General features: G+C 34.9%; 1 protein-coding gene across 1 annotated transcript; it reads right to left on the bottom strand.

Moving 5' to 3' along the window:
• Positions 1-579: 579 nt before the first annotated feature.
• On the bottom strand, positions 580-19,944 carry LOC121426919. The gene is made up of 2 exons (XM_041623330.1): positions 18,639-19,944; positions 580-1,002 (listed from the first exon to the last, which is right to left on the bottom strand). The coding sequence occupies exon 2, from the start codon at positions 957-959 to the stop codon at positions 588-590; it is 372 nt and encodes a 123-aa protein (XP_041479264.1). The 5' UTR covers positions 960-1,002; positions 18,639-19,944; the 3' UTR covers positions 580-587.
• Between the last annotated feature and the right edge of the window lie 1,376 nt (positions 19,945-21,320).

The raw sequence follows: 21,320 nt of genomic DNA, 5'->3' as shown, positions 1-21,320 counted from the left end.
GGTGTAGCTAGCACTTCCAGCAGCATGAATGGGTAGCGAATCGGTATGTACATGACTTTACTTGTGATTGTGTTGCAAGTTGAATTTTCATCATCATCATCATCGGCGTAATTCCCCCAATTTACCTCCAACTACGTCACTGTGTTGTTTCACTTCATCATCATTCTCTTCATCTCAAAATCATCAATTTGAAAATCCAAATCTAGATAAAATTCTGGGTTTTCTTTCGATCATTTCGGGATCGAAGTATTCAGTGACAATGTGGAGAAAATGTATCCTTGCAACAGGTTTTGCATGCAAGTGAAGCTTCACGTGGGAGAGCCAATCACGCCTCTCGTACAGACAGTGACGTCATAAAAAAATCCCCAATTTCGCGGACGTAATTCTGCGTGTTTGAAGCATTCAGAGAGAGAACTTTAAACTATCAATTAACTGAGTTTCATCCGTCTCCATGATAAATGATGTACACCATCGTGTTCTCCTTATTTTCTCCTTTATTGTGATATATGATTCTCCAGTTTTACGATTTTCAATATATTTCTACTTTAACAACTGGATCTTGAAATCCCACAGGATCTATGCAGGGATCACCTGGTTCCAGTAGGCAATGGGTTAAGATGACAAACGATAATAAAGATTTCAGACTTACCATTAAGGTTGGTGAGTATCCGAACCCTCCTACTTCCATTGCTCTCTTTCACTCCGTTAGTCATACTGCCCTCACTGATGAGTGATGACACACTCGAGGTACACTCGCTCCTCGTCGACGTCGACACCATCATCGGTTGCTCCTCCTCGTTCTCCTCATCCTCCTCCAAGATGTAGTTGTCTTCTTGGGAGAGGGCGTGGCGCCTACGGATGTACAGGGTGCCCTCTACCACTGCCATCTGGACGCGCCTTCGTTCGGCTGATGTCAGGTGAGGCGCGGACTGGGTGCGGCGGACTTGACGACTTGTCATGTTTCAGAGGTTTGTGTCTGGAGTTGGTCTCTTACTTAAGTTTCTAAAAGGGGTCGAAAGAAGGAGGAAGGAAGCAATTTTTGATGAAATCAAAGTAATGTAATTCCTTAAGTAATTCCTTTTAATTGCTTGAGTGATAACGACCATTTTCATAGCATAAATGTCTGTTGGGAAGGGAAGTAGCAGATGTGTAGACTAAATTTATAAGCTCTAAAAGGTCAAGCAACGGATGGCCAGCCAAAGCTGAATGTGTAACAGTACCTGCTTGCAGATGCATCAAAGTCCTACTGCAAAGGTTGTTGCTATGTCAGTATATGATTTCATCAGCTTACTTGACATTTGCTTAATCACCTCTAGTACCACGAGAGTGATTACGTCCACTTTTCATCCATAATTATCCACAGTGAAGGAAAAGGTCTGAGCAATGTAATTTATAAACCTGTAAAAGGTCAAGCAACGGATGGCCAGCCAAAGCTGAATGTGTAACAGTACCTGCTTGCGGATGCATCAAAGTCCTACTGCAAGGGTTGTTGCTATGTCAGTACATGATTCAGAATTCATCAGCTTACTTGACATTTGCTTAATCACCTCTAGTACTACGAGAGTGATAATGTCCACTTTTAATCCATAATTATCTGAAAGGTCTGAGCAAACTAAATTTATAAACCTGCAAAAGGTCAAGCAACGGATGGTTGGCCAAAGCTGAAGGGTAACAGTACCTCCATGCGGATGCTTGGAAAACCCACTGCAGGCTAGATGCCCGTGACTCACCTCCATGCGGCCCACCATCCCAGCGGACTGTAGTCCCATTAACTCAAATAGGTGTTAGTAAGACCACAGTCTAGCATGGATCGAGAGATCTAATAATAACACCAGTCTACTTAGGTCAGATTAAGACGTTTAGTGGTCCTTGGATAGAGCTTGGCCAGATTCTATCTGGGGAAGTCGCAGTGACAGACACTTTACTAATAAAGGCGCTATATTATGTATATGGATCAAGGAACTTATTTTCCCTAAGGTATTGTTCTCTGTTCGAAAAAGTGATATCGGATACCTTAACCACAGAGAAGGCTATCCTGTTTTTATATAGCAGAATTAGCTCCTAGCACAATTACCATGTATGCATTGTCATCATCTTAAATACTCAGCATGTTTTTTTTTACAAAAATAATATAGCTTCAGTTCTGTCTTAGATGCAAACTGATATATATACATATATTTCAAAATACAAACTTGTCATGAAATAACCCAGTAATTTAAGCAAATGTGAATATTTCAACCACAACCTCATTTTCATAAAAGTACATGTAACTATTATGCAATCTTTGCCATCCAAATGTAACTACCAAGGTAACAGTGTGCAAAAGCCAAGTGAAATGAAAGAATGTATATGAAATGGCTTGTAGAGGGTGGGGGCACCAGGTTTTTTTTACATTTCATTTTCAAAATGCACAAAAGTGCTCTTGTTTACAGATGTAAACATTGCACATACTTTTCCCAAGTCTAGAAAAAAAGTGCATACTTGTTCAGAACTTCAAGCCTTCAGCATTCAAATAATTGCATATGTGTATGCTGGGAAGAAATCAAATAAAAGTCCCAATTAATAAATCAAGAAAAATTTGCATGTTTCTGAAGGTTATCAATTTGCATTTAAGGTATCTTTATTCTAGGATCTACTTCTTATATGGTTTGCTTTTTCCTCAATGTTTCTGTATTTGCAATTCTCGTAATGTTCCATAGCATAGTTGATTTGATATGATTTATTTATTTCTGTTTCACAATTGTACATAATATGATAAACATAACAAGGTCGAAAATACTACAAGACAAAATATAATATATATATAACATAATCATAGATTTAAGGAACACATTTCAGTAAATAAAGATATCTCAAATGACATTTGTATTTAAAAGTAAAACGTAGGGACTTGCCGAAAAAAAGCAAAGCTTGTACAAGAGGCAAGCCCCTATCTTAGTTACATTACTTTTCATTTAAATAGATGAATGCCATAGAAGTGGAATGGTCTTTTTGAACATTACATATGTTCTTGACCACGTATATCATATCTATCTAGTTTCATGGGAGTTTGGCAGTGACAATGTACCTGCTGGAGGGCAGTGGTGAGGGGGGGGTGCTATTCAATACATTAAGGACACTGAAACTGTCACAGGTTAATCCTGAAAAATTAACCACATACAACTGACAGAGCAACAGAACTACTAAATGAATGAGTAACATGAAAATATCGAAACATCACTGCTCGCTTGTGGTCATTGGCAGATTAAGTGTTTAGCAGGTGTGCAAGGAATGTTGGCTGAAACTACAGTTTAACCCATTTACTGCTTGATGGTCTGGCTCAATTTCAATTCATCTCTCATGTTTAAAGATTAAGCATGGTTGTTGGTATAAATGAAGAATAGAAATTGTGAAATAATCAATAAATGTTTCAGCTACAGGTAATAGTGATATTTTACAGGCAAAATTATATAAATCATTAACTATCATTATATTTGGAATTGACTTTTAAAACTCAAAGAACAAGTGCACAAAGTTTGAATTTAAAAATGTTTTAACTTTCTTAGAGGTCAAGTCCACCTCAGAAAAATGTTGATTGGAATCAATAGAGAAAAATCAGACAAGCACAATGCTGAAGATTTCATCAAAATCAGATATAAAATAGTAAAGTTATGATATTTCAAAGTTTCACTTATTTTTAACAAAATAGTTATATGAACAAGCCAGTTACATCCAAATGAGAGAGTTGATGAGGTCACTCACTATTTCTTTTGTTTTTTATTGTTTGAATTATACAATATTTCAATTTTACGAATTTGACGATTAGGACTTCCTTGCCTGAAGCACAAAATGTTAAAATAATGGAATTCCACATGTTCAGGGAGGAATGAAACTTCATTTCACATGACAATGACGAGAAAATCAAAATATTTCATATCAACAAAAGAAATAGAGAGTGAATGACATCATTGACTCTCTCATTTGGATGTAGCTGGCTCGTTCATATAACTGTTTTTGTGAAATGAAACAAAACTTTGAAATATCATAACTTTCTTATTTTACATCCGATTTTGATGAAATTTTCAGTGTTATGCTTGTTGAATTTTTCTCTTTTTATTCGAATCAAGTTTTTGTTTGGGTGGACTTGTCCTTTAAGTATCCTAAATCATTGTAACCCTAGCTAACATGATGACCTATATACAGGAAGTATTTTACCAATCCATATCGAAAGTATCCATGCAAATGAAAAACAACTCTATAAACCTTTAATACAACTGATTCATTTTAAAACTTGTTGACTGATTGATACACATTTTTGATTAATTGTACCATTACAAAATACAATTCCAGAATGTTTATCTTAAATTATTCACCAATGAAGAGAAAAATTCAAATTTTATTAATTGATTGATCTATTTATTAATTCATTTCTAATTTATTCATTATTTATTTATAGATCCATTTATGTATCTATGATTTATCATTTTCATTACTTTATATCATTCCATTATCAATATTTTATCATCATCAATAGTACAATTATTATATAATAATTATTTTTTATAAATTAATTATTGTAGAGCTTTAGTGTGAACAGGGTTTCATAGATGTGTTCTTCATTATTCTTGATCATCCTCTCTTCTCTTGTTAGTCGTCAAAATTCCATCTTTTCTTCCATCATCTTCTTTACATTCCTTTCAACATGCCAGATTCACTCTTCAAATCCTCTCTTTCGTTCATGCCCATGTTCACTCATACTTGACTCTTGTTATTAGTTCTTATTCTCTAATTGGTTCTCACCCTTTGACTTAAGTTCATTAATATCCATTAGCAGCTATTCATTTCTATGTATATTCATGTATATTCCTTTCATATGTATAAATCATGATGTTCAATATTTTATGCCTAATAAACCCCTGAGGTTTAAATTTATTCAGCCCAGGGCAGTTCATCACAGGCAATCATTGAGTGAGGTTGTCTCATGTCTCTGTAAAATTTTAGAACCACGCCCTTTACCGCTCTGGCCACTCTACATTATCATCTTTACTTTTTTCTGTGGGGAGGTGGGGGGGGGGGGGGGTAGGGGGAAGTGTCAAAGACTATCGTGCCCACATCTCTTTTTTTTATAAAGGTAAAACAGAGTATGGGACATGAATGAGTCCAGGCCAACATCCTATCCAATTTACCCCTAATCTATGTCTAATTTCCACTAATTACTTCAGCTTACCTCAAAGATAATCCTTAATTTGCCACACAGGAATTTCATTTCCAAAATTTCTTCCCATCCTCAAATTGGCAAAAGTTATTCCAAAGCCATTTTTACCTTCTGGGTTGATGTTCTCCGCTTTTAGCCAAGGAGGGCTTCCATTGAAGTGAGGGGAAGAGGGCACTAAATTATACTGCTGTGTATACAATGATATAAAGCATTAAAAGGGCTTCTTGCGCATTGATGGTTCTGTATTCGTTAAAGAGTGCTATTTATGGTGTCAAATGCAATTTTCATAAAACGGGTTTGGCGATTTCAAATTTTGATAGCCATGAGTAAAAAAAATTCTTCCTGAGTTTATAAAACTGAATCTGCTCTACAAATATGGTCTGATTTTTTATGTTGGCCTAATCGATAATTCCTTGATTTGGAGGTTTACAACTAGAAAATAAAATTTACACGAGAAAGCAGGTTGAAATAGACAAAAAAGTGACTGATCAATTAAAACATATTTAGGGGTAGTTTATGAACGCCTAAGTCGAGATATAGTTCATGCTCCCCCTAAAAGGATTTGATTGCTATATTTCCACATTCTTATACCTCGGTCACATTTGCTTTACGGCGGCCGTACGGCGAGTACTTTTTAACAGTTATTATACCAGCTACATAAAGGTGGTTTAAATAAGAATGAATAAAATGGCTGTTTTCGACTTGCCGTAGAGCAAATATGAGCAAGGTATTAGCAAATATTTTTTTTTTCATTTCAGAATAATTATACATGTTCACATCAACTGGCTGTAAAGCAATTTCATTGATCAGGTACAATGTTTCACAAAGCTTCATGACATTGATTTTCACTGACAAATTAGCTCTTAGCCAATCAGAAGCAAGGATTTCAGGAGAAGTGAAAATCATTGGCAAAACACACTCCTCTGGTATTATTTGGGTAAGTCATCCTAAACTTTTTCATCTTTTAAACTCCAATTCTTTGACAAGCTTTAGTACTGGACAATCTGAATTTCATGATACAGGAATTCAAAGAGTTAATGACTTATCCCTCCTCAAAAAGTATCATTAGCTACTCAACCTTTTTGAACCTATACTAATTTATTAGTAGGCCCTATATTTTGTAACTGAGGTTCAAAGTGCTTTACAGCATATTACAAGAGAAAATGCTCTTGATCCAGTTTGGCAAAAGATGATCATTATCTCATCATGGACTAATTCCATTACAAGATTATTTTTTCATCCTCAAATTGGCCGCCCCATTAATTCCTGACACCTTTTTATTTATTTTTTTTCTCTTGATATTGGTAGATTTAAAGGGTTTTAGTTAGTGAGTGAAAGCCTGTCAGGAATTAATCATACCTTGATCAATTTAGTGACTTCCTGGACCTGGAAAAATTTGGAATTAAAAATTAAAATACATGATATCAAACAAAATGAGTAATTCATGTCAACGTTCAACGTTGGAAGCGAGACTGATGTCAAGGCAAGTATCAACACACAAGAGCACATTTTTTCAGGCCTTGGTGTTGTTCATGAGCTAGGTTAAAGTCAGAAGTTTTTATGTAATATAGGAAAGGAATAAGACCCTGGAATTCGGATGAACACAGAATTCACAGACTTTGATAAAAAAAGCACATTTGGGGATGGTGTAAGGGGGTGAGGCAGAGAAAAAACTATAATTCCCAAAATACAGCAAAACATTTACAGTAAAAATCAAAATCCAATCATGCAAACCTTGCATCATCATAAAAGAAAAATCAATCAACTATGTTTTATGGGAATTTATGCTGCATCTATTTAAACAACTTTGCCCATTTGAAATTTGTAATAAATTGTGTAAATGTTACCCCCAAAATGGAATGATATGTTATCTTTTTAATAGAAAACTGAGGACTATATGCTGGGTTTATTATACCTTAAGGTTACATACAAGACTGAATTAAAGTGTGATTAATAAAATACACTTTACAAATGTATATTGTAATAAAAAACAGTAAACAAGATTTCAATATTTGTTCAACAAGCTAGCTGCATGGGCTAAAGTTATGCAGAAATTGATATCACTACACTAACACACATTTCTCGAATTATTGCCAAACGAATGAAACTTTACACCCCTTCTAACCCAGATACAGTCAAAAACATGTGTTTTCGATGGGGAAAATAAGAGCATGCAGCTTGGGTCTTTGGCCAGCTTTAAAGGGGGTTGCTGGCCCGACATATCGCCGGTACACTCTAATGAGACGTGGCAGCTCGCAGGATGTTCGTTCATCCATCAGGGATTCCCCGAGAGTGACAGGGATTAAAAGGAGATCCATTCTGCATCAAACTCATGGGTGAAGCTTGACCATACATGATCCCATTTCTACCTAAATATGATTATGTATTTCTTTTTAATCCCTCCTATAACTATCATTCTCTTGCAACATCTTCCTGTTTCACTATTTCCCAACATATTCTATCCTCTTGAAATTTCATCTTCCCCTCTTTCTTTCTCTTCCTCTTCCTTCCCTCTCTCTTGGTAAAGTCAAATTCAATATTAGAATTTATTGATTTTTAATAGATAATGGTAAAACATAATCACATCGAATCTATACTCTTCCCATCCTGTTTATTTCTCGCCTTATATAGTTGGTATCTAGCATATTCTCCACCTTTCCAACTTGCTACCCTTTGCCTAACCCTTTGCTTTGAAACGTTCATATAAAGTGCTAAGAAAGAAGGAAAAAATATAAGCATCTATTTGCATCTGCCTCCATTACTTTCTCATGCAAAATCTTGTTTAACATGTTTATTTATTTTTCAAACAAATTCCTCAAACTATGTATACATCTGCTTTTAAAATATAAGATTCCAATGTGGTCTACATTTATATACATGTAAAACAAGATCATTTAGCCCTATAGCACAGGAGTTCAGAGCTTGAGCAAGTTTAAACATATTTTTTCTACAGGTAAATATAATTTTTCCTTTTTTTTAAATCTTCCTTGCACTAAAATTTGAATAACAGTACAATGCAGAAACTTCAACTTGGACATAAAGCATGATATATAACCAAAATGTAGATCTCGTGTTCATGTTTTTGACCTCAATCACTTTTTTATCTATGCAAAAGGCAAGGTTGCTTTATACTGACAGTCAAATTTTGCCTATGCAAAATCCAGAAGGCTTAAAGTGTCACACTCTAAATGCTCTAAGTTTAGCATCAGTAACCCCCGTTCTACATCCCACTGCCTTCCTGTAAAATGAAAAACCTAAAAACAGACGAGATCTTAGCTCCATTGAAAGATGATAGAGGACAATGTCACACTCTTCCTCTTAATAGAACCCGTTCTTAGAAAGCAGGATGGCGCTTTATAAATTATATACAGATAATACCTGTGTGTTGTGTTATTTGTAGTTATGAATTGTGTTAGCAAATAAACTACAAGTAAATTTCAAGGATTTAATAAAATACATCCAGATTAGCTGTGAATCTGTGAAACGTGACCAGCCGAATAATAGATTTAGGTATGAACCTTGTGGATTTGAATTTAGAGCTAAAATATTTGTTTATAATCCTTTGAGATGTAAAAATAAATCACTGGGATTTAAAATAAAAATCAAATTTTCTGCTGGTTACTATTATATTCATATCTATGTTAAAACCTCAAAATTTATATAAAAAGATAACAAACTTGTTGTTTGAAATCAAGCTATCACCCTGTACTATAATTAACAATTTAATTTGCAAATTCAAAATAGGTGATAGAAAATTTACTTGGTAAAGCTTATTGAGAGCTTGCATAAATTCCAATATTGACAAGAAATGAATAAAACTATTGTAAATCATGAAGTGAAAAAACAGCCCCTTCAGTTTGAAATCTTTCAAAACTTCACTGAATATTCTTTAATCAAAATGCATTGATGGGTGGTTTTACCAGTTGAGACCTAATGCCAAACACCAGAAAAAAAATGGGGGGGGGTAGATTTTTCTGAAAAAGAAAAAGAATGTTAATATTAGCTTTTAACTTAACAAATTATTTTTCATGGTATCTTTTCTCCAGCACTGACAATCTGGATGTTTATGTAATCTAATGCCTTTATTCAAGACATATTTAGAAGGGTCAGAGGTGTTTAGAAGCGGTAAAATTAATATAAAAAACACCCATTAAATTATAAGAATCGGGTGTAATTATCATCAAGACTAATAAATTGATTGTGTGTTATGACAAGGTCGTTGTGGAAAGCAGTTCTGAAACTAATCTATGCCATCCTGTATTAATAAAACTACAAATAAATAAAAGAAACATTTATGGGTGGATTTGGAAGAAACCTGCGGCTGCACAGTGTATACAGAAATAAAGTTGAGTTGCCCTCTACCACCCCCCCCCCCTCCTCACACCCCCGTCAACAACAAAATAACAATTTGTCACTGAAGAAAGAATTAGGATGTCTGTGAATTCAAGAATTCTAATCCAATTACCTTAAGATGACAAACTCCTAATTATCTGTAACCAATCATGACTTTAGAGGGTTATTGTCACGAGGCACCCCCCTCCCCCCATAGCCGGATCTCTTCCATTTGTCAGAGACCAACAGGACTCTAGGCGCGGCATCTGTTCTCGACCGGTAAGAGGGGTCACACTATTCTGTCAGATGGGTAGAGTCTGTTCCCACTGTAACTTGTATGTATAATTTCTTGTTATCTTGAAAAAAAAAACTTCAAGAAAAAAATGAAGCATTCATAGTAAAGATCTTAAAATCAGTCACTGACAATACATCAAGAATGTTTTATCACAAATATAATTGGTGAATGACATGTTATAGAGCTCTTTAATTTAGATTGTTCTTTGGGCCTGACGATGCCATCATAAAATGAGGAAAAGTGACCCATAACTGCCACATGATAAACCATAATTGGATTAATAGTAGGCCTACAGAGTTTTACATCAAGCTATTTAAATATGAATTAACACTATTCTTAAATCTGAAAGAATAAATGCTTTCATCTGACACAGATCATAAGATGCCTATTTATGCATGAGTGAATAAAAAAAAGATACAAAAAATCATTTTGCTGACAGTATCTAAATTTCAAAAAGGAAACCTCATGTTCCATACCTGCTCTTTAACTTTGAAGAGTAACCAAGGAATAACAACGTTCTGTTTCTTCAAATTCTTCAATCTTGTACTTCTATAATAGTAATTGCCTACCATAGCAGTGGCATGGTTAACAAAAGATTTCATGCATGATTGCTCCTCAACAAAACTAATTGGCAAGTAACAGTCAGCCTTCAAGAACATATGAATAAACTTGCAATTGCGAGAAATACAAATTATTTGGCAAAGTAAAAAGTTACTAGCAATTCATTTTTACTTTCTTGCATATATCCCTTAAAATGTACAGATTTCACCCACTGATATTGGCTTTAGAAATCTTCTGTGAAAAAAACCATAAGAATGATTACTTAAAAATTCAATTAAAATAGGGATACTCAATATCAATGATAATTGGCAATGGGAATGATCCCACAATGGCTTTAGGGAAATGGATAATGTCTGCTAGGGGAAACTGTTAATCTATATACTTTCCTCATCTTCTCACAGGTGCATATTATACTTTGAGTACTTGAGTGACTAATGATTTAAAAGAAATTAACTCTTTCTCAAATATTTTTTATAAGTATGTAGATAAAAATGTTTATAACCCTATATTCCTTGGTTACCCTTCGTAATTCCGAAGGTTCTTTATTCTGAAGGTTCATAATTCCGAAACACGTAAATTGCCTATACCTCGATGTACGTTAATCCGAACATTTGTGGCATTATTCTGAAGGTTCGATAATCCAAAAACAAAATAAGGTTCGATGTTCCGAAGGTTTGTTAATCCGAAACGAAAAAAGGTTCGATGTTCCGAAGGTTCGTTAGTCCGAAAACAAAATAAGGTTCGTTAATCATTTCGTGTTTGGATTAATGAACCTTTGGAATTACGAACCTCACTTCGTTTTCAGACTAACGAACCTTTGAAATTACGAACCTCATTTTGTTTTCGGACTCACGAAGCTTCGGAATTACGAATCTTAGGAAGTATGAAACTTCGGAATAACGAAGCTTCAGAATTACGAATGAATGCGTACTCCTTTACCCTTCTCTTTTTTTCCAAACAGTGAAAGCAAATTGTTTCTGAGAAATCTGTTGCTATTTAAATGAGAAATGTGTATCAATACAGGCAACAGATCAACCAAGGGGCAAGAAGTTGAAATCCATATGAAACTTGACAATATATATTCTAAATTCCAAAGATTTAAAATAAATCCAGTTCGGCTTTGAATAGTGACCAGGCAACTATTAGATTTAGATTTAAACCTTGATTTATACCCCTTTCATAAATCCAATTAAAATGAATTAGGCGGCTAATAGCAGCATAATTTGGTCGTAAAATTGGAGGACAAGAGTTATCCGCATTACTCTGATGCTGCTATTATCCGCATAATAGCGGCATCGGGATAAGATTTTGAGTTTATGAACGCATTTCCAAATAATGCGGATAATTGCCATGGTGCGGTCACAAGGTCACCCTTTTCCAACACAACCGCATCGGAGGGGGGGTGTCCAGTTGTCATGGCGATTATCCGCCTTTTTCAGGACGGGCGCTCGTAAAAATAATGCGGCTTATTTTCGGAGTTTATGAACGCAATTTTTATTGAATTATCCGCATTACTCTTAGGTGGCTAATTGCAGGATAGGTTTATGAAAAGGGTATAAAATATAAATCTAAAAGATTTGAATTTTAAATCTTTTGAGATTTAAAAGTTAATCCTTAGGATTTAGAATAAAATTCAAATTTGGCTGGTCACTATTCACAGCCGATCTGGATTTATTTAAATCCTTGGAATTTAGTGTGTACAACTGAGAACATCATACAGCAATGTGTGTCGAAAAAGCATAGGATATGGGACCCCCTGCAATTATTCTGCGAGAAGAAAAGTTTGCTTGGTGTTTTAATTTTAAATGCGAGATAAATGTGCAGATTGTCAGACACACAAAATGCTCTCTTCCTTACTCTCTCTCATTCTCGTACTGTTGATCAATTTCAAATGGCTTAATATCACTCCATCCCTAGTTTTACGATGAATTCATTATGACAATCCAAAAGTTCACCTACGAATGATAAAATTCTGAAGAAAATTCCAAGAAATCTCTATCACTGTTGAACAGCAAGCAAGTTTACAAGTTTAGAAATTTTATATTTAATACGTAACCAATAGAGGCATACTTTTCCCAATATAACTGCATAAATCATACTGCACTGAAAATATGCCGTGTAAAGAAGGAAGGTATAGGCCTGGATGAAAATTGAATTATTTTCTGAATGATATAGATGTGACTAAACTAGGTGTGGCGCAGTTTAGCTTGAATCCTTTCCTTTTAGGGGTAGGAGGTCGACACCCTTGAAAATATGGATACCTAATTGTTATTGCTGGCCCGAAATACATGTATATTTCATTTTGTCTATTTCCATTTTCAACAATTAGTTGTTTTGTACATTTTGACATACAAATAATAAAACATTTAAAATATACCTGTACAAATATTCCTACATGAAGAAGCTCCTGTTCAAAATATGATTTATAATAAGTCTGTTCCTGTATGCTAATATATATCTCATTAAATCTTCACTTCTTTTCATTTCTGTTGATATTACCAACTGACTTGTTTTTTCATTCAGATGTACACTCCATAATAATCTACCCAAATTTGAATATAAAACCACATAAAAAAGACAATTAATAGAATTTCTTATTCATGTTAGATCATGATTAGATTTTGGTCAAAATGACCTTTTCATCCTTTTAACATACTTATAGAAACTATCAATTTCAAAAGATTAATCATATTAATACTGATAGTGTTTTCCTGGTGATAGTAATCACTGTAAAATGAAAACAATTGACTTTAACTTTTAAGGTCAAACCATTTTTCTTAAATTCTCATTTCTCTAGAATTTTCCCTTAATGGTCCCATATAACAATTTGACATGAAAGCAGGAATATGTCGACATCAATTAACATCATTTTTCATATAAAAGACCACTGCAACTTGGGGATAGCGATATTTGCATTGTCATTAAAGAATCTGCAGGCATTATAGTACTTTTATGCCAAATCCTTTAATAATTTTTTTGTGAATCTGACCCATGGTCAGTTGGGACCTTATTTCTGGCATAGCGACAAAATTGTACATCAACTGGAATGTTGTCAATAATCCAAATGATATTCTCAAGTGCATATATACAGGGTCAGTGACCATAGGCCCAGTTTAATTTTAAAAATGAACAGTCACTACAATTTATCATAAAAATCAGCAGTGAGATCAATTATAAAGATTTGTGATACAGGCCCCCAATATAATTGAACACAATGCATTTTGCTAACCATCCAATTGGCTAAAGATTCAGTTATTAACAATAAAACAATGATAATTGTAAAGAAAGAATGGACTTGATCATCAAACTTTAAGTTTCACAAATATATTCATATGTAACCTTGGGAGCAGGTTATGAATCTTTGGACAATTGGCGATTTAAAGTAATTTTCTTATTCAATGTCAATAGAATATTCCTAGACGTCAAAGAAGGATTAGTCTCTTGGAAGAGCAAGGCTGAATTCAAGCCAAACTTAGTGATAATCTTGATCAATAATTTGGAGAATCTCTGATATCAATGGGAATTGTTAATTTGCATATTTATAAGCATTCATAATGTAATATCATGACTATGAGATGAGATGACTATCATGGTAGCATAAAGTGGGCAAGTGTAATGATTACAAAATGCCTTGCTTAATTTGCTATGATTACAGAGCATTTTTTTTTTTAATTTTCTACCAACATCGTGAAGCACATTTATATTTATTATAACTTAGTGGTCCTTCCGTTGGATCCTGTTGGAATTCATATTGTGGTTTATACCATAACTGGAATTTCTCTTTCAATTAAAGGTGGATAATATTAAAGTTTCCTCAATTCACTGGGAAATCAAACAGGGAATTCATCAAGGAGCAGGTGTCCGACAGCCTCTGTCACTCAAACGCATAACGGTGCGATAATTCGTTCAATCCACCAAAAACTGATGTCAGTACATCTTAATTACACAGCCCATGCACGGGGAAATTATCTGAATTTATAGCATGAAGAAATTAAGAGGAAATAATGGAGCCTGCAAGGGAATATTTAATCCAATCAGTCATTAACAAGATCAGGACTTGCTACAGGGGTGGCTAGGTGTCTTTAGCCAAAGTGCAATGACTCCTACCGGAGCGGCACTGGTCTCCCAGACTTATGGACTAATAAGAAATGACTCCACCCAACAACCTGACGAGTTTCATGCCTTAAAGGGCAAGAAGGTATTTAAACATGATTCAATGTCCTTTTCCTGCTAGAATGACCAATTCTTGGCACGGACGAGTGTGATGAACTTGCAAGGAGGGAGTTTGAATATTTTAACAAGCTGCTGAATTTGGGCAAAAGAATGCACCTTCATATAAACATTAGTAGAGGGGTATAGAGAAAGCCTTGCTTTCGAAAAGCAGTATAAACACTAATAACTCAAATCTTATTAGGGATCACCTCCCCTAACTGTACATTTAAAGATATTTTGGTGAAAAATAATTCATTTCATTGGTAAGTAAACACTGATATATAATAGCTGGATTTATAACTTTTTGCCAGAGGATACAAAGCGCTGCTATTATTATCCCGGCTTTAGCTCGAGCTACCATCATTGGTGCTCAGTGCATGCAAGGAATTACTCCTGCCAGGTACCCATTCACCTCACCTGGGTCGAGTGCAGCACAGTGTGGATAAATTTCTTGCTGAAGGAAAACACGCCATGGCTAGAATTCGAACCTACGACCTCTGTTTCAAATGCGAGAGTCAGAACTGCTATACCATGATGCACCCATATATCTTGCTTTGTGTGAATACCACCCTCCTCTACCCCACCCCTCAATCCCTCATAAGGTACTATTTCTTGGCAAGTGAAGGCTTCCTGCAATGAACTTCCATCTCCATAGGAGTGAGAAACAGCATATCATACAGAGTCTGAATAAATTTTGAGGAAATAGTAAGGTGTAATTAATGAATTCAATTTACATTCTTTCACAAGTGCTTACACCCTATTTGCTCTGAAGAGACAATTTCTTGGCATGAAGAACTGTTTTACTCCAAACACGTGATGTTGAAGGTGATGAGAAAGGTTGCACCAAGGAGCTTGATAACAGACTGTCTTATTCCATTTCATGTAGACTCTCCTTTACATTTTCATTTGTATATTTTTTATAACTGTAAGATGTCTATTTCAACTTGATTTAATGACCTTGGTATATTGTATATGACATCGACTTGTTGTGATTGTATTTACTTGGTTTCTATTTTGGTGAAAATTAAATAAATGAAATGAAAATGAAATGCTAGTTTAAATTCAAAAGCACCAAGAAGCTTCTTGGTGTAGTCATGGCAATATCAACATAGCTCCATGGTGTAAATTTACTAAATGGTTTATAACATAGCAACTGATCCATACATAAAATAGGAGCAAAAACAATGCTTCCTTACATGAAATCAAGAATAGAGAGTGAAAAGATTTAACAATAAAACCCAATACAAGAGAATCACATATAGAAATTAAGAGTGGAATATTTCATTCAATCTTTTTGGATTAAAGAGGGTCATATATTACGCCCTGAATCTTTTAAACTTACTCAAGATTGCCCTTATTTTTAATGTGTGCTCTGTATTTATCACTTCATGAAATCAGGGATGGTATGTACGTGTACATATATTTATTCATGCCAAACTATTGAACTAATTGTGTAGCGCCCTGTCCACATTATGGAGATTCAATCCCGTTTCCTCTATGTACATGATGTACAAGAGATGCAGAATGTAGGTAGAGAGAGAGTTAGAGGAACAGAATACAACATGTGTAGGGACAAGAAACAAAAAGAGAACTGTGGAATTAATACAAGGGAGATATATCACAGAGTTGGAGTCAAGGGCCCGTATTCCGAAGTCAGGTTTGACTTAGACCACGGTCTAACTCTGTGCTAAAATTATGGGAGCCAAAAAATCCAAATTTCAGTCTAAATTGTATACTTCTTATGTTTACTATTTTGTTTTCATAATACTTCAAAATGCTTCAATTATCATTCCCAGACGATTGTGAACGATTTGAGTGTCATAAAATGGATGTGTTCTGTTAGTGATTTGTGCCCCAATGGCTTTCCATAGTTAAACCACAACTTTAAACCAGGGTTTAATTTAAACCTGAGTTCAGAATATGGGTCTTGTTTTCAGTGCAGCTGCCCTTGCAGCGTATCATTTTATTCTGGGTTAGTATTAGGTCTTTGTGTATATTATTTAATGCCATTATTTTTGTAATTATTTATTATATGTTATATATTGTTCTTTGAATACCAACAGCCGGAATATTTTTGTGCCAATGTAATTTTTATTTTGAGCATGACAATAAATTTTGAATATCTGAATGAAATTGTTCTTTATTAAGGAGATTTAAAAGGGAGCATGAGAGAAAGATACAGAAACAGAATGCGACACATACAAGAGAAACGTCAAAAAGAGGACATTGAGATATGATGAATCGAGGGAGATAGAGACTGCTTCCTTATATCAATGTGGGCAGTTTCAGGGGATTGCCTGAGTGAACTATGAAAAGTACACACAAATCTTGAACTTTTCATTTCATCGTTAAAGCCCTCATGAAGCTTCTGAAAATCTAAAATAATTTTCACAGCTTAATTACTTTGGCAGATAATAGGACATAAACAAAAACATTCTATGTGAAAGATGCAATATAAAATCCCATTTTGGGTACTTTTTAAGATTGAAATGTCTACAATAAATCGTGTTGTTTTTTTCTTTTTTATGTACAGTATAAATCTATTCCTGAAGAAAATAATTGCCCTGCTCCTATCATATCTTATCTTTCTTCATCTATTTTCATTTTTGTTCCTCTTATCGTGTTGCCTCATATTTGTTAGTTGGTTTTGTTTTTTATTTGCTTTTCTATGTTCTGCTCTGATAATATTAATGTGCATTCCAAGTTTTTGTATAATGCACATACATACTACAATACACTAGTAGACACTTCCATTTCAAAAGATATTGATAGTGTATGATAATTTGCTCTTTAAACAATATGGGGGATTAACTGTCCCTCTTCCTTGTTATTTATATTGAATACTGACATTTTCCCCCAGTTTTTGATATTCCCTTCTCCCCCCCCCCCTAATTTATGTAGTCATTGCCCCCCCCCCCTTTTTCCTTTGTTATTTAAACCTATTTTGCCGTTCTTCATATATGGTCTAGATTGTCCTACTTTACTTTTAATTACATACAATTAAGATTACTATAAATTTATCCCAAGGAACTTACCATTACAAGCTTTGCTTTTCATTTTCACATGCTGACTGTAATCTATAATATGTCTAATTATCAAAATGTGCTTGGAACAAAAAGAATTATACATACTCCAACTATTTCCTATGAATTTTGTTAATTATTGAAGTATTCTTATGACACTTATTCTGTTATGTACATTCATATACGTGTATATATGTTTGTTACGTTTATTATCAGAAAATGGAAGTGAAATAAATTAAACTGAAACTGAAATATTTGCACACAAAAAATTTAAACAATTTATAAATTCATGCTGGACCACAACTCTCCACTATCTTTAACCCTTTGAACCCGATAGGCCGGAATACCGGCCTGCCAGAAAACACGCAAATACCCGATAGGCCGGAATACCGGCCTACAGCCATGTGACTTCAAAAGCATGGATTCTAAATGTCAGGTGATCTTCTAAAATGACGTCATCTTTCTAGTACGTGTAGGAATATTTAGTCGATAATTTCAGTCAATGTCGGCAATGATTTCGGAAGGATTTAGCTTAAAAAATGGCCAAAATATGCCACTTTTTTGTGATTGCTCGTGTCGTAGGTGCGGTAATACGCGGCGAGTCACGTGCTTACTATGGGGAAGCAATTGGTATATCTCACTTTGGTGAAAACAGTGATTTTGAGCCCAAAACAGACACTAAATATGATATTTCTGATTGTAGACTAGGTCTACGAGAAGCCAAACAACTTCAGCCGGCTCGGGCCGGGTACTAGCGGGGGGAAGGTGCCGTTGGGTCTCGAATCATGGGGGATTGTATGAATGTAGTCGAGAAGTCATATATGTGCAAATAATTCAGGGTGTATGTCACGACCGCCCCAAATAATTCAGGGTTCAAAGGGTTAACTTCTTTTAATCTACTAATAAATTCAGGGCCCAATTGTCTATATAGGTTTACTGAATAGCGTCTATTAGGCACCATAACATTAATTTAATTCAAAGTTTTCTGTTAATCATCAAATCATGTTTAAACCATACTCACCACAATGTGATCCTTGCAGAATATAAGATTATAAATATTTGATATTTGCAAATTCATCCATCCGAAAACGATTCCCTTGACACACTTGATATTTTCCTGATAATCCTCAATTAATAATCCTGATATGATAATCCTCAAAACTTGCAAAGTTGAAGAACCTGCTGAATACACTCAAAAAGAAGCACAAGAGGGCATTCACACTTCAAATCTCCACGGCAAGAATTAATGTGTTCTCGCAATCGACCTCACGTCTTTATCAATTTCCTTTATCATACATGTTCTAGGTGTTGAATTATGCACATGAATCATACATAGTCATGGCAGCAATGTCTATGATCATTAATTACATCCAAATAAATATTAGTGTTTTATATACAGATGATTGATATTACAAATGATGGAAGCCTTATTGCTGTAGAATACTGAGGTGATTCAATTTACAAGAAAATAAGTTAATACATTCAACTTTTAAAGAAGGATATAAATACTGGCTCCTGTAAGTTCGCACTGAAACACATAAACTAATTACTGCAAGGCTTGAAATTTCACTGATCCTCAAAAATATCCAATCGACAAGATGTGTCTCAGGCAGGAGAGTACATGAATCCAAATATCACACAGACCTATTCAACACACACACACACACAAGTTTTATTGATCCAGTTTCAAGTTTATAAATCACTTTTCAGAAAGTTTGTAACACTTTCAGGAATCCTCAAGCTAGAGTGCTTGAAATTTTACCGGTCATCAATATCCAAAGAAGAGTGTTTCTTTGAAGAGGGAATCCAAATGTAAGAAGCTTATCAAACATACACACAAAAGTTTTTTTTATTTATCCAGTTTTAAGTCTGTTGACCACTTTCAGAAACTGTCAGGCTTGACACGTGCCCCTTGAAACTACATGTTTGCGCAATGGATGCAGTGAATGATTTATAGACCTTCATTACCTATAATGACCGGTGTCTGAGCCTGCCTAATCCTTTGTCGACCAACAGAAGTCTCTATAAATCCGTCCACTTAGGAACTGGTTGTTGCCTTCACGGCTCAGGAAACACTCACTACTTTGAGAAAATTCCTGCTACCTGTCGTCTGCTAACACACGCCTCGTGAATACTATCCGACGTGCATGTGTCTAATTAGTCAACTGCCATACCGTCAGGCCAGGCTACCAATGGTACGTATTCAGTGCAAGCGCTTAGGCTTGAACGTGACTAGAACTCAGGCCCTCGCCTCTCGGTGGAGCACATGCTAACGACTCTTGTAATCTACATTCTTTGCTTCAAGGTCAGAGACGTCACACAAGAATTGCGAAAGGGTCGTTGGTTTGGCAAGGGATGCCTCTGGTAAAATAAGAGTCACAAGAGATACAGAGAGAGAGAGAGAAAGAAAGAGAAAGAAGTGGACTCCTCTCTGTAATGACTGTCTAGATATTAGACTGAGGTGTTTGAAATGGTTGCCAGGCGCTGTGGGATTGTTTGCAATCTCTGCTGTAAATCTCCAAGTTTGTTTTACAACCACAAGGAGAGCTGGCAAGAGCTGCATAGAGATTGAATGTGGAAAAACATCATAAAAACATTCGTACAAAACATTCTTAGATAACATAAAAAACAACTGAAGTCATATGTATTTTCTAGCATCATGAATGCCTCACATGGCGTTTGGCTGGAGTACTCCCCAGAGAGTGGAGGATGCGCAATTTGTGCATACATTATGTGTGAGAATGACTTGCTGAATCTGATGACATGAAGCACTCAGTATATTCCTAAATACCTGATTGTTTTTTCATTATGGGAACCCATTACCTTTAGACCTTAAATTAATATTCTAAAGCTCTGGTAGAGGTTCTTGAGTATCCTCTTAAGTAGTGATATTTACTTTGAAGAACGGTACTTGCGTTTTGGTTTACACAAAAAGTCAATCAACATAATTGGCAATTACAGACAGAAGTCTGAAGACTGGTCATTGATAGGATTATGATTAATTAATTTCTCAATCAGGAGGCCCCAAATTGTAATTGGATAGCTAGTTTTTTTACCCCCCCCCTCCTGGAATTTTTGGGCAGCAAAACATGAAGTATTGGAGTCACACTAATTACCATGACATTCCTTCAATGGTATCCGAAGACGTTCAAACACATTATTGCAGAGTTCCTAGATAGATTAGGAAATAATAAGTGATTCATTCTAAGTTTCTTATCTCTAAACTCATAGATCACCAAGATGACATGAAGATACAGGTGATGAAGTTGTAGCCAAGTTTCAAAAACTTGTCTGATACCATGGAGAAATATCTAGTGACTCTATCCATTTTACCTAACGCTATAGACACACCAGTTTCATATTACCCCCCCCCCTCTCTTTTAATTGATTTATTTTCCACTTTTATTAATGTTACTCTGCATATTATCTGCACTAGTAAACTTTTCAAAATAATCTTAAAAGATAATCTACATCTGGTATATCTATATGCTTTATACATCTACATTTATATGTATCCTTATCCTCCCCTATGATCAGATAAGCTTTTTTATCCAGGATTTGTTTTTAATTAAAACCTGTAAAAAGCTTTGTTCAGGGTTCAATAATGTGAATTACATTGTAGTTTTATCTTACATTCCAATTTCCAAAAGTGCAGTGACAATTATCTTTCATCTGCTTATATTCTTTGTGAAAATTCAAATTT

This window comes from Lytechinus variegatus, chromosome 13 (genome assembly GCF_018143015.1).
Source record: "Lytechinus variegatus isolate NC3 chromosome 13, Lvar_3.0, whole genome shotgun sequence".
NCBI classification, from domain to species: domain Eukaryota; kingdom Metazoa; phylum Echinodermata; class Echinoidea; order Temnopleuroida; family Toxopneustidae; genus Lytechinus; species Lytechinus variegatus.
The sequence above is the reverse complement of the archived record's forward strand: the minus strand, read 5'-3'. Positions and strand labels throughout refer to the sequence as shown.

Bases quoted from the DNA above. Each gene is read 5' to 3' on its own strand.
- LOC121426919 (XM_041623330.1), bottom strand. From the start codon at position 959: ATGACAAGTCGTCAAGTCCGCCGCACCCAGTCCGCGCCTCACCTGACA.